At 37.0% G+C, this 13,745-nt stretch overlaps 1 protein-coding gene across 5 annotated transcripts in view; it reads left to right on the forward strand.

Moving 5' to 3' along the window:
• Positions 1 to 13,745, forward strand: part of AFG2A (AFG2 AAA ATPase homolog A) — a 369,660-nt gene that overhangs the window by 150,659 nt on the left and 205,256 nt on the right. Inside the window, exon 15 of one of the 5 annotated variants that reach the window (XM_078002705.1) lies at positions 8,424 to 11,029. The exons of 2 other annotated variants lie outside the window; for them this stretch is intronic. In XM_078002705.1, the coding sequence (XP_077858831.1) occupies positions 8,424 to 8,474 (51 nt within the window). In that variant the 3' untranslated portion in view covers positions 8,475 to 11,029. Of the gene's footprint in view, positions 1 to 4,196; positions 4,630 to 8,423; positions 11,030 to 13,745 lie in introns of those variants that run through there. 2 more of the 5 variants (XM_078002706.1, XM_028848758.2) reach the window with 2 other exon arrangements.

Here is a 13,745-nt window from a genome sequence, read left to right on the forward strand (position 1 = left end):
TTCAACTTTCAGTCCCCATAAATAAAGCTTTATTAGAACACAGCCACACTAATTTGATTATGTTTTGTGTATTACTGCTTTTGCACTACTGTAGTAGAGTAGTTACAGTACAGACTTACGGCCTATAAAGCCTAAATTATATACTCTGAACCTTTACAGAAAAAGTTTGCTGACTCTTTATTTGTCCTTTTAAGGTTTTAGAAGATTAGTAGTCTTTGATGTCTGTTGTTCATCTATGAGCCTCACGTTTTCTTTTTTAAAAATATTATTTATTTTAATTGACATAAAAATTGTATCTGTAGAGTACAACATGTTGTTTTGATAATTGTGTATACATTGTGGAATGGCTAAATCAAGCTATTTAACGTGCATTACTTCACATACTTCTTATTTTTTTTGTGATGAGGACACTTAAAACCAACTCTCTTAGTAATTTTTAAGTATACAATATATTGTTATTAACGATAGTCACCATGCAGTACAATAGACCTCTTGAACTTATTCCTCCTGTTTAACTGAAGGTTTGTATCCTTTGACCAATATTTCCCAACTCCCTTAGACCTCTAGACCCTGATAACCACCATTCTACTTTCTGCTTTTATAAGTTCGACTTTTTAAGACTCTACACATAAGCGAGATCATGCACTATTTGCCTTTATTTGTCTGGCTGGCTTATTTCACTTAGCATAATGTCCTCCAGGTTGATCCATGTTGTCACAAATGACAGGATTTCCTTTTAATAAAGGTTGAATAGGATTACCTTCTGTATACACACCACATTGTCTTTATCCATTTATTCTTTGATGAATACTTAGGTTGATTCCATGACTTGGATATTGTGAATAATGCTGCAGTGAACATGGAGTGCAGATGTCTCTTAGACATACTGATTTCATTTCCTTTGGATATATACTCAATAGTGGAATTGCTGGATAATAAGATAGTTTTATTTTAAATTTTTTAGAAACTTCCACACTATTTTCTGTAGTATCTGAAGCAATTTGCATTCCTGCCAACAGTGTACAAGGGGTCTCTTTTCTCCACATCCTCACCAACATTTATCTTTCATGTTTTTGACAATATCTATTCTAACAGGTATGAAATGGTATCTTATTGTGGTTTTCATTGGCATTTCTCTGATGATTAGTGATGTTGAGCACTTAAAAAATATACCTGTTGGCTATTTGTATGTCTTTTCTGAGAAATGTCTATTCAGGTCTTTGGCCCATTTTTTAATCAGGTCATTTGTTGCTGTTGAGTTCCTTATAAATTTTGGTATTTCAGATTTTAACACCTTATCAGGTTTGGTTTACGAACATATTCTCTCATTTTATAGATTGTCTTTTCACTATGTTGAGTGTTTCCCTTTGCTGTGCAGAGGCCTTTTAGCATCATGTAATCCCATTTGTCTATTTCTTGTTTTGTTGTCTGTGCTTTTGAGGTCATGTTCAAAAAATTATTGTCCAGGCCAGTGTCATGGAACATTTTCCCTATAACTTCTTTCAGTAGTTTTTCAGTTTTAGCTCTTTATTTGTCTTTAATTCATTTTGAGTTGAATGAGCCACAGAGTTTTTTAAAAGATTGTTTAAAAATGTTTAACACATAAGTTTTCTGAAGATACATTATATTATAAATCATATATGAGTAAAAATTATACTGAACTTAAATAGTAGGGAGGCTGAATTAACTTATTTCAAGTATACACCATCCCCTCTTGAAAGTTCTCTTAATCTTCAATTTTTTAAAATACATTTTCTTCCACTAAATACTTATTTTTTTTCACTAAATACTTAGTTTTTTTCCAACTGACTCCCTAAAACCCTTAAATCTACAATTTTTATTACATGAGTAACGTAAATATTTATTCATGGCACCTGAATCTTAAAGTTCCATTGGTTATTAGCTTTTTGTAGTTGTGAGTTGTATGCCCTTTTTAGTATATAGCATCATTGGGATTTTCAGGCTTAGATTTCTAAATTTTGAAAGATTCTGTGTTCAGATATATTTGTTTAGTAAATAATATTTGATATTGTCAACGTGAATTGAAGTAGGTTTAATATTAGAGAAAGTAATACCATAATAAAATACATGTTGCTGTCAAACCCAAGGTCTAAAAGAAATTGGTTTTTTCAAGATTAGAGAGGACATAGAAGGCTCCATGGTCTAGATGACCCATCTGATGCATTGACACCTGTCGTAAAATCCCAACCCATGGTTTCTTCATCCTTTGCTCATTCACCCACACTGATGGGGAACTATTAACTCACAAAATAGATCATTTCATTTTTGTGTCAGACTCTTAGGAAGTTCTTTAATCTGATGAACCAGCAGCTGTTTGTCTCCCCAAACCTTCTATACATCCACCTGATTTTATTCCAAAATCTGTAAAGAACAGTTTTTAATCCTTCTTCTATATGGTGTTCCTTTATTTTTTAAAGCTGTTAGGTATCTTTACACTTTATCTCACTACCAGTCTTTTGTTTTTCAGGCTTGATATTTTGGATTATTTCATATGCCATTCTTTTTCCGTCTAAAGCATTCGCTTCCTTTTCTTGTCCTTTTCTCTCTGAAGTTGTCACATCCACGAACAAATATATAATGATTGTGTTCTGATCAGTACAGAACTTAGTGAGACTCCTGCTGCCTCTACTCTGAATATCTTGCTTCTACGAATGCATTCCAGGATTTTGCTAGCTTATTTGTTAGCTGCACATTGGGATTGCTATTGAATAAAGTCATCAAGAACAACAACAAAGGTGAAAAGCCCAGGTCTTTCTTCAAAAGTCTTCTAAATAATAGTTTTCACGCCTTGGGCTTGTGCAGTTAATTTAAGTTTCAGCAACTGAGGCACAATATATACCAGGTATAGAAGTCATCCTCCAAAATTAGCTCCTCTAAGTTTCTCCTACTTTTCACATGATTCCCAGATATTCTTTTCTTTAAGTCCAAGTAATTTCCCAATTATTTCCATGGCTGTGGCTACAAAGGCTTTAGGCCACAGGAATAGAGGAATTTGTTCTTACTAAATTCATCTTATTAGATTTGATTAATCTTCCCAACTTACCAACTGTGGGATATGTATTTCTTTATTCATTGATAGCAAAGGCACTATATATCTTAAATACCAAGAAGAATTTATATAGCTTTCTTTTTAAAAGATAGTTTAAAGTATCTAGTTCAAGATCCCCAATCTAGGTGAACCTTGTGGAACATTTAATTGACATGGAGATAATTAGGGGATATTCTGAAGAGTTACCAAAGAGAACTCCTAAAGGGAAACTAGATCATTGAGATTATTTATGGAGGAAGAACAGATGAAAGTAAAATTCTCCTGTTAAGAATAGTATCTGGGTAAAGAAATGCTTTCTGCTTTCTTTGATGGAAATAGACAAAATAAGAGTGAACAGACTTATATTTCAATTTCATTGAAATTCAGATAAATTCATAACTAAGATTTTATTATATATACACTGTTAAGGTGAAGAGTTCAACACTAATCTAGGTTGAATTCTGTAGATATTTAAAACCAGCTATTTTAGTTTCCTTTTAGTTTAAGACAGTGCTGAAATATGTACTTAATTTTCTGAATACTTGGCTCCTTGTAGCTGCAGTTTCATGAATTTGTGACATTAGACTTACTGTATGAGGAGTTTTGTATTTTTCTTCTTTGAACTTGTTGCTTCTAGTCCTTTGGGCATAGCCCCTAGGATTTCTGGATGAGGTTTTGGAGAGTGCACAGCATTGGAGAGGAGCTTTTGCATAATGCCAACAGTGTAGCTGAGGAAATGGGTCTTGGGGAAAATGCATTTGACACCTGTAACAGAGGATAAATATGATAGGGGCTGGAGTGGCTTATACAGGGTGTGATAGAAAAGCTCAAAACTAACAGAAACAAGCAACGGAAGAGTTAAGGCAGACAGACGCTTGCAGAGCTCTTAGTTTCTGATGCTAGCTTTGTTAACAGAGTGTGTATTATTTGAAATAATTTATCCTCACTGAGCATCTGTTTTTGTACCTGTGAAAAATATACTAGATAATCTTTGACATATTGTTCAAGCTCTACAATTATCTTCTTTTGTGACACAGAGACACAGACAATAATAGAGATTCTCAATGCTATATAAAAGGATGTTATTTACCAAACAAATTTCTGAGGTTTTTGTTTTTTGTTTTCTGTTTGTTTTGTTTCTTTTTAGGTACCGCCTTCCCAGACTTTCTTGTTATCGTAACATTTATTTCGTCAAACAGATCTTAAAGCAAGCAGATATTATCCAGGTGTGCAAAAGTGATTAACCATGTGATTTTCAGAAAAAAAGGAGAAAAAGCAAGCAATCAGCCTTTAAGGCTGTTGTTGTGTAATAAAAACCTTGCTTGACAGTTGAAGAACACCTTAACTTTTTCATTTAAAATTTATTACTCTTTGAAAAAGGAGAACTCGTTAAGCAGCATACTTGCTTCTTTCACAGATGTCTGATTGGCCTGCAATGTTTTGGTTCTATTTAATATATTTCTAACTATTTTTAATGAATATACTTCTAACTATTTTTAATGAATGTAAAAATAATGTTGAGTTAGAATAGACATATCTAACTGTATGATTAAAGTTGAATCACTTTTAAATTTGAAAAAGTTTCTTGTCTTCTATTGTTAATGCTCCTAGAATCTCATATTTGGGAACTAATGTTCAGTGTAGCCAAAACCTAAATGTGGAGCTATATATTGAATGTTGTAAAGTCATTAGTAGAAGGGCAATTTGGTGGCTAATTTTAAAGTACATAGAGAGTATTAACAATAATGAAGTGTCATTTTGTTCCTGGCATTCTGTGTGTGTGTGTGTGTGTGTGTGTGTGTGTGGTGTGTGTGTGTGTGTGTGTGTGGTCAAAAAAGTATCTGAAGGGGCCTGTAATAGAAAACCCAGTTCCTTTATGATATACACAATCTAGTTTGAAATTTTAATGCATTAAATTCATAAAACATGAAGAGTTTAAGCTTTGCAACACTTAATTGATACATGCATCAGAATAAATTTGGAAAACAATGGACCTTCATACGTTTTGACTTCTCTGTTTTCTATTTGATAACTTTGGGATTGCAGTTACTCTTTTTTGACACAAGATGGTGATGTTCACCTGAAATGTTTCCTGAGTACAGGCTCTACTGCGTTTAGAGGCTCCCCCTCATTTATCCAAAGAGCCGCTTAAAGAAATGAATGAAACTGACTTTGCTTTAAGAGATAATAGTTGAACAGAGACAGAGAGTGTGTCCATTTTATAACAGATTTAACAAATAATGATTCAAATTTAAGTGTGGGTTTATGTGAGTTGAGGATTGGGGAGCTGAGAGCACTGGGAAAAAGGAAAGTTGGACAGTGGAGAATTAGCAGTCATTAGGTATGCAGTATGCATTAAGTTTATGCTATGTGTTTTACATATAATATCTAGTTAATTTTAGTCAAATATGAGCACCTTACATGTATTTTATGCAATACTAGTGCATTCCTTGTTTAATTGTGCAAGTTTAGAAGTGTGGTGTGTGTTTGTTCTCTCTTAAAAAAATCATGATGTATCATCAGCCAGTGTAGTAGCTTTATTCATAATTTAAGTGATAGTATCTGTTTCGTTTTTAAAAATAAACAAGTTTCTTATATATAGTTAAATATATATTTAACATAGTATCTGGCAATCTCAGTCCTAGGTATTTGCCCAAGAAAAATGAATAAATTGTCCAGCAAAGACCTGTTTGTAATGTCTATAGCAATTTTATTTATAATACCTAAACAACCCAAATGTCTATCTACATGAATGAATAAGTAAGCTGCAACATGTCCATACAGTGAAATACTACTCAGTCATGAAAAGGAACAAATTATTGATATATGCAAAGATGGATAAATCTCAAAAGCATTATGCTAAGTAAAAACAGTCAGATATAAAAGACTATACAATATACTGACATTGTGAGGGTTGCAGGGACAGAAATCAGTTTGGGGATCTGAGGGAGGAAATTCACCACAGAGCAGCAATGGGAACCTTTTTGGAATGGTGTAGATATTCTATATCTTGGCTGTAGTGGTGATTACACGACTGCATATACAGGGACCCCTCGTTATATTGTGCTTTATTACAGTTTGCAAGTAGTGTATTTTTTATAAACTGAGTATTTCTGGTAACCCTGCAAGTCCATTGGTGCCATTTTTTCAACAGCTTATGCTCACTTCACATTTTGGTGATTTTTGTAATATTTCAAACTTCCTCATTATACTATATATGTAATCTTGATCTGTGATCAGTGATATTTAACGTTATTATTGTAATTGCTCTAGGACACCATACACCACACCCATGTAAGACAGCAAACCTAATAAATAAATGTTGTGTGTTCTGACTGCTCCAACAGCCAGCCATTTTTCTGTCTCTCTTCCTCTCTTGGGGCCTCCCTACTCCCTGAGACACAACAGTATTGAAATTAGGCCAAAGAATAACCCTACAATGGTTTCCAAATGTTCAGATTAAAAGTAGAGTCTCACATCTGTCACATTACTCAAATGCTAGAAATGATTAAGTTTCATGAGAATGGCATGTCAAAAGCTGAGAGAGGCCAAAAGCTAGGCCTCTTGTACCAAATGTTTAGCCAAGTTGTAAATGCAAAGGAAAAGTTCTTGAAGGAAATTAAAAGTGCTCCTTCAGTGAACACATGAATGATAAGAAAGCAAAACAGCCTTATTGCTGATATGGAGAAAATTTTAGTGATCTGGACAGAAGATCAAACCAACTACAGCATTCTCTTAAGCCAAAGCCTAATCCAGAGCAAAGCCCTAATGCTCTTCAATTCCGTGAAGGCCAAGAAAGGTCAGGAAGTTGCAGAAGAAAAGTTGGCAGGTAGCAGAACTTGGGTCATGAAGTTTAAGGAAAGAAACTGTCTGTGTAACATAAAAATGTAAAGTGAAGCAGCAAGTGCTGATGTAGAAACTGTAGCCAGTTATACAGAAGATCTAGCTAAGATAATGAAGGCGGTTAACTAAACAACAGATTTTTAATGTAGAAAAAACAGCCTTATATTAGAAGAAGATGGTAATCTAGGACTTCCATACCTAGAGAGTAGAAATTAATGCCTGGCTTCATGCTTCAAAGGACAGGGTGACTCTTCTGTTAGGGGCTAATGCAGCTGGTGACTTTATGTGGAAGCCAGTGCTCATTTACCATTCTGAAAATCCTAGGGTCCTGAACAGTTTTGTTAAGTCTACTCTGCCTGTGCTCTATCAACGGAACAACAAAGCTGGTTGACAGCACATCTGTTTACGGCACAGTTTTCTCAATATTTTAAGCTCACTGTTGAGACCTACTGCTGAGGGAAAAAAAAAATTCCTTTTGAGATGTTACTGTTCACTGACAATGCACATAGTTACCCAAGGCTCTGATGGAAATGCACAAGAATTAATGTTTTTGTGTCTGCTAAAACAGTATCTATTCTGCAGCCTCTGGATCAAGGAGTAATACTGACTTTCAAGTCTTATGATATAAGAAATAAATTTTGTAAGGCTATTGCTGCCATAATAGTGGATATGGGCAAAGTAAACCTCCTTGAAAGGAGTCACCATTCTAGATGCCATGAAGATCATTCATGATTTATGGGAGGAGGTGAAAATATGTCAACTTTAGCAGGAGTTTAGAAGTTGATTCCAGCCCTCATGGATAACTTTGATGGCTTCAAGACATCAGTGGAGGAAGTAACTATAGATAAGGTAGATATAGCAAAAGAGCTAGAATTAGAAGTGGAGTCTGAAGATGGGACTGAATTGCTGCAATCCTATGATCAAATTAGAATGGGTGAGGAGTTGCTTCTTATGACTTAGCAAATAAAGTGATTTTTTTGAGATGGAATCTACTCTTGGTGAAGATGCTGTGAATATTGTTGAAATGGTAACCAAGGATTTAGAATATTTTATAAGTTTAGTTGATAAAACAGCAGGGTTTGAGAGGATTGATTCCAGCTTTAAAAGAAGTTCTACTGGCCAGGCTTTGTGGCTCACGCCTGTAATCCCAGCACTTTGGGAGGCCGAGGCGGGTAGGTCACGAGGTCAGGAGATGGAGACCATCCTGGCTAACACGGTGAAACGCCGTCTCTACTAAAAATACAAAAAATTAGCCGGGCGTGGTGGCGGGCGCCTGTAGTCCCAGCTACTGGGGAGGCTGAGGCAGGAGAATGGCGTGAACCCCGGAGGCGGAGCTTGCAATGAGCCAAGCCGAGATCGCGCCACTGCACTCCAGTCTGGGAGACACAGCGAGACTCCGTCTCAAAAAAAAAAAAAAAAGAAAATTCTCCTGTGGTTTACCCTATCAAATAACATCACATGCTACAAAGATATCTTTCATGAAAGGAAGAGTCAGTTGATGTGGCACACTTTATTGTTGTCTTTTTTTTAGAAATTGCCACAGCCACCCCAGCCTGCAGCAACCACCACCCTGATCAGTTAGCTGTCATCAACATCAAGGCAAGACCTTCCACCAGCAAAAAGATTATAACTTGCTGAAGGCTTAGATAATCATTTGCATTTTTAGCAATAAAGGATTTTTAAATTAAGGTGTATACTTTTTTTTCTCCCAGACATAATGGTATGCATACTTAGTAGACTATCATATACTGTAAACATAACTTTTATATGTATTGGTAAATTTAAAAATTCTTGTCACTTGCTTTATTGTGATATTAGCTTTATTGCGATATTAGCTTTATTGTAGTGGTCTGGAACTGAACCTGCAGTATCTTGGAGGTATGCCAGTATTTGTCAGAACCCTTCTAGCTGTAAAAGTAAAGAGGTTGAATTTTACAATATGTGGGGTATACCCTAATCCTGGCCATTAGAAAACCACACTAAAAACATTGTTTAATTCGGAACACAAAGGAAAATGTCAGCTTTATATTTCAGCAACAGTTTCTTCTCACTTGGAGGTAAGGCTTCCTGCTTCTCAGCTCTTTTACCAGCCTTTGACTATCTTTTACAACCCATTTACTCAGACCTGCATTGTTATTGCCTCAGTGGGCTCAGGACTACCTCAGCAAAGAAAGGGGCTTGGAGTGTTGCTTCACCAGCCGGAAACCTCCGTGGCCAGTGGCGCCTTCTGCCTGAATACTGCTCACACCCACTGAGCTCGTCCTGCCCTCTTGGCCCAGCAGGCTGCACTCCGCTCGTGCTACTGGCCTGGATCCCACACCTGCCAAGGATGAGCCAGGCATGGAGCGGTGAGGGTTGTGTGGGCGAGTGAGCCCAGGTTCTGGCCACTGTGCACAGCCAGGCACACAAGCTGCTGCATGGGGTGGGCAGCTCTAGGCACTGATAACAGTTGCTGGCTCCATGTAAGGCTGTGGCTGGACCAGATGTACCACGCACAGCTTCCACTGTGTGCACCCGTGACTGGATGAGGGGAACGCAGTGGTGCCCAGAAGCTTGGAGAAGCCAGGAACCAGAGCCCTAAAGAGATGTCACAGTCCTGCCTCAGAGAGCCCCTAGGTCTGGGCTCCCCAAAGGGCTGCAACTCTTCTCTCCTTCCCATCATGCTCAGTGTGGCAAGTCAGGGTGGGGAGTGTGTTTCAGCCCTGTTTGTGTTACTGCTCTTTCACTCCCTCCATTTGGTGGGTCCTGACTTCTTGTCCCACGTCCAGGACCAGTGAGGGATGTGGACAACTGGAGGGTGAGCAAAGTGGAAAGGAGCTTAATTGAACAACAGAACAGCTCTCAGGAGACCCAACATAGGTAGCTCCTTTCTGCAGCTGGTAGTCCTGAAGTCTGTCCAAGTCTGGCTGAGTTCAGGGGATTTTATGGGCTCAGAAGGGACAAAGTCCCTGCTGATTGGTCCATGGGTGGCCATGGGCAGGCCCAGTGAAAGCCCCCTAAGTTCTCACTCTGGGCCGAGGACGCCACATGGATCTGGCAGTCCAGCCCCCAGGCTTCAGGCTGGCCCAGCCTTGAAGGTGGGGTTTCACCAGGGACCCGCCCCTTTCCACCCAGGAGCCTTTCTGCCTCCTGTCGCCAAGAATGTGCCATTCATGGCCCCCAGGCTCTTTGTGCAAAGGGGTGCCCAAAGGCCTATTGCGAACCACCCTCAGCCCTCCTTAGCCTCCCTCCCATGCTCACCAGTGCCCAAAGTCCAGAGGGGTTCAAGGTGGCTGGGGGCTGACATCTCAGTGTGTCCCTGAGCACAAGCACATCCAACTGAGTTGTGACAGCACCCAGGCTTGGCCACAACTTTGCTCCGCCCAGAGCCTGCGCCACAATCAGGGAGTGGCCAGGGAGCAGGAGCAGGCGCTTCAGAGCCTGTCGGGGCAGGAGGGCTTTCCAGGACCCCAAGAAGGCCTGGGTCCAGAGCCACGGCTGGACGGCTGCAGTTAGCCCCGCCCTCCCAGCTCAGTAGGGGTCAGGGCTCCTGCCTGTTGCCAGCCCTGCCGGCTTGGCGGAGCTTGCAGCTCTAGCCGCACCAACCCTGTGCGGCCGGCATCTTCACAGCGGCTGCTGCAGACGGGTCACTGCTGCCATCATTACTCCCAAGTTTCGGGGCAGAAATAAGTAGAATTTTAGTGCTGGAAAGATTCTTAGAGTGATTTCTTAATAAAAATTTGACTGGCAAACTAGATATTTTACATGTAAATCTTTTAGAGAATTTATTCAGCAACAAAAATCAGTTTGTTATGTGTATATTGGCAGTTTCTAATCTGATTTTCATAATTAAATATAACTAAAATTATGAAAATGTACTAAAAAAAAAAAAGCTAGATTATACTCCTGTCTCCTAGAAGGGACAGTGCAGGTAAACCAGACCAGTGCCTTGTATCAATAATTATGTTTAATACCAAGTAATAATGTTTACCTTTTTATTATGCCAGTAAAATTTATGGCCTAAAAGTTACATGTTGTTTCTGTTTACATGGAGATATTTGATGACAGACTTATTCAGAGGTATGTTTTGTTATGGAAAAGACAATGATAAGCCAGTTGTAAAACTGGAGCCTTTTGAAAGTCTTGATTCCGCAACTTCTTTTTTTTTGTATTAGAGAACAAAACAGAATATTTGTAATAGGATTTTTTAAAAGTGTAGTATATTCTACCTAAGTAGAAAGTTGAAGAAAATAGAATGCTAATGTTTGGAGAAGGTGAGCAAAATTGTATTTCTATGAATGTTTAGGATATTTTGGGAATTTCTAAGAGTTCAGCCTCTTTAATTCTATATTTTGGGGCTTAACACATTTAAAAAAAATAAAATATGTATGATTTTTTTAGAGACTAGTAGAGGCCTGACATTTTGAGTTTAATAACTTTATGAGGTTTATTCTTAAATTCTGTATCAGACTTAATGTCTTTGAATTGTGTATATAATATTTTGATGTCCTTTTGCTGTTGCATTTATAAACCAGAATTCAGTCTTTGATGTTTGCATCATATTACTAAGTGATTTGGGTAAAGACAGAGGGGAAAAAGAAAAAGAGGGAAGAAGGGGGAGGGTAGAGGGAGGTTGAAGTGGTATATGTGTGTGGGTTGTTGTATTTATGTTTTATCTTTGCTTGTTAGACAATTAGAATTGAAGTTAAACACTAGGAAATAGATGATAAGTTTATCTCTATACTCCCAGGAAAAATTAACATTAGAATTAAGGCATTTAGCTTAACTAAGCCAAGATTGGAAAACTGCTGTGCTCTATGCCTGTGTTTAGAAATAAAGTTTTATTGAAACACAGCCACATTCATTTTCTGTTGTGAGTGCTTTCATGCTGCAATGGGAGAGTTGAATAGTGCTGCATAGACTGTATGGCTGACAAACTGAAAATATGTACCATCTGCCCCTTTATTACTAATTATAATATGGCTTATAGGAAGCTATTAGTAATTATTAGAACTAGGAAATACTCATATGATAAATCTGTCTTATCTGAAGCAATAATAATACTGAGCCTTGTAGGAAAAGATTATATCAATCATCTGACACTGTAGGTGCTACAAGCGTTTTCTCATTCTGATTCTCCTTACTTCCTTTTATGCTACTCAGCTGTTTTTTTCTGTAGTGCTTATTAGTGTAGTGTAGTGAATATTATTACCACATAGTTTACTTATACAAAGTGTTTATTATCGTCTCACATTGCTCTAATGCAAGGGAAGCATTTTTGTCTATTTTGAGCAAGGATTTTTGTCATATTTACTGGTATTTTTAGGTGCCTGGAACACATAGTAGCAGTTAGTATGAAATAAACCTGCCTTCTTATTAACTATATTAATCACTTTAGAAAGCATCAGCTTTTCACTTGCTGGCTATATTTTGCCAATTCAAAATGCAAATAATTTGCTGAGCTAAATGGTATATCTTTTAATTCGTTTTCTCTGTTCTTCATTGAGCAAGTTACTATTTTCTATTTTTAACTCCTCACTTTATCACTAGGTACATGTAGTTTTTTCTTGGGGGTGATATGTGTTTAGTAGAAGGTAGTTCAGTAATATATTTACTGAATAGCAAAATGAACACTAAGATTAAAGCTCATGTTAACTACTTTGATGGCCTTGAGGAAGTAATGCTGAGAGTTTAATCACTATTAAGTAATTAAGAATCATTTCTCATAAAAGTTCTCTTCCTTCCAGTTATATTCATGACTGTGTTTTGGTGATAGTTGACTGCCCTGCTTACATAGTTGCAAAATTGGTAAGGAGAACAGTATTCTGCAGCCAAGTTTCCATGAGTTGATATTTCACATTCACATTCGTGACCTAAACGTGTATTCTGGCAGACAGTGAGAAAAGCCAAATGTTCTTGTAAGCAGCAAGGATTTTCTTCATGGAAAACAAAGAAGTAAAAATGTAATCCAAGCAAAACTATCATGTATATACTGAATTTTATAGGTATATCTATAGAAAATTAATATTTGCTTTTATACATTTTATTACAAATTTATTTTGTTAGGTATTATATTTGAAGTAAAAAATAAAATACAAAATTGAATACATAAAGGGAAATCAGAAAAACCTGGAAATATAATAACAATTATTATATACTAAGATAATAACAATTATTACCATTTTTATTTGAGCACATACACTATGCCAGGCACAGCACAGCATGCTTTATGTACATAATCTGTGGCTCTCCTAACAACCCTGCAAAGTAGTACCTCTGTTTACATTTTGAAGATGAGAAAATTACTACTAAAAGAGATTAAGTAGCTTGCCATGATTCAGAAACTAGTAAGTAATGAAGGCAGTACAGTAAGGCAGGACTTTCTGTCTCCCCAGATACCTTATTCTTTATCCCGTAGCATGTCATTTTTCTCCAGTGTTGTCATGATGTGTCATCAGGTGACTATACTTTTTAATCCATACTTTATTTAAAAATTTTATGTGTTAGAAAACTTACACTCTAGACATTTAAAATTTAAAATTTCATAACATAGTATGCTTCTGAATAACCTGAGAAGAATGTTATACAAAAGGAAATGGCTTGCTGATTCCATGGAGTAATAAATGCCTACCTGTTTTCATTTTGAAGTTAAAGCGATTGCTTCTGATTTTAAGCCAACATGTATTTTTTTTTTTCATTTTATCTTTCTCAGCTTTATAACATGTATTTGGCCTTATACAGCTGTGAAAATTGATCATACAAATTGGTTTGAGCATATGTGACCTATGAACACTTGTATTCTGACTTAGAGGAGAGTTTTATATTTTCTGGGCAGCATAGAGCCATACATTTTTGGACACCCCTCGTATTTTAC

This window comes from Macaca mulatta, chromosome 5 (genome assembly GCF_049350105.2).
Source record: "Macaca mulatta isolate MMU2019108-1 chromosome 5, T2T-MMU8v2.0, whole genome shotgun sequence".
Lineage (NCBI taxonomy): Eukaryota > Metazoa > Chordata > Mammalia > Primates > Cercopithecidae > Macaca > Macaca mulatta.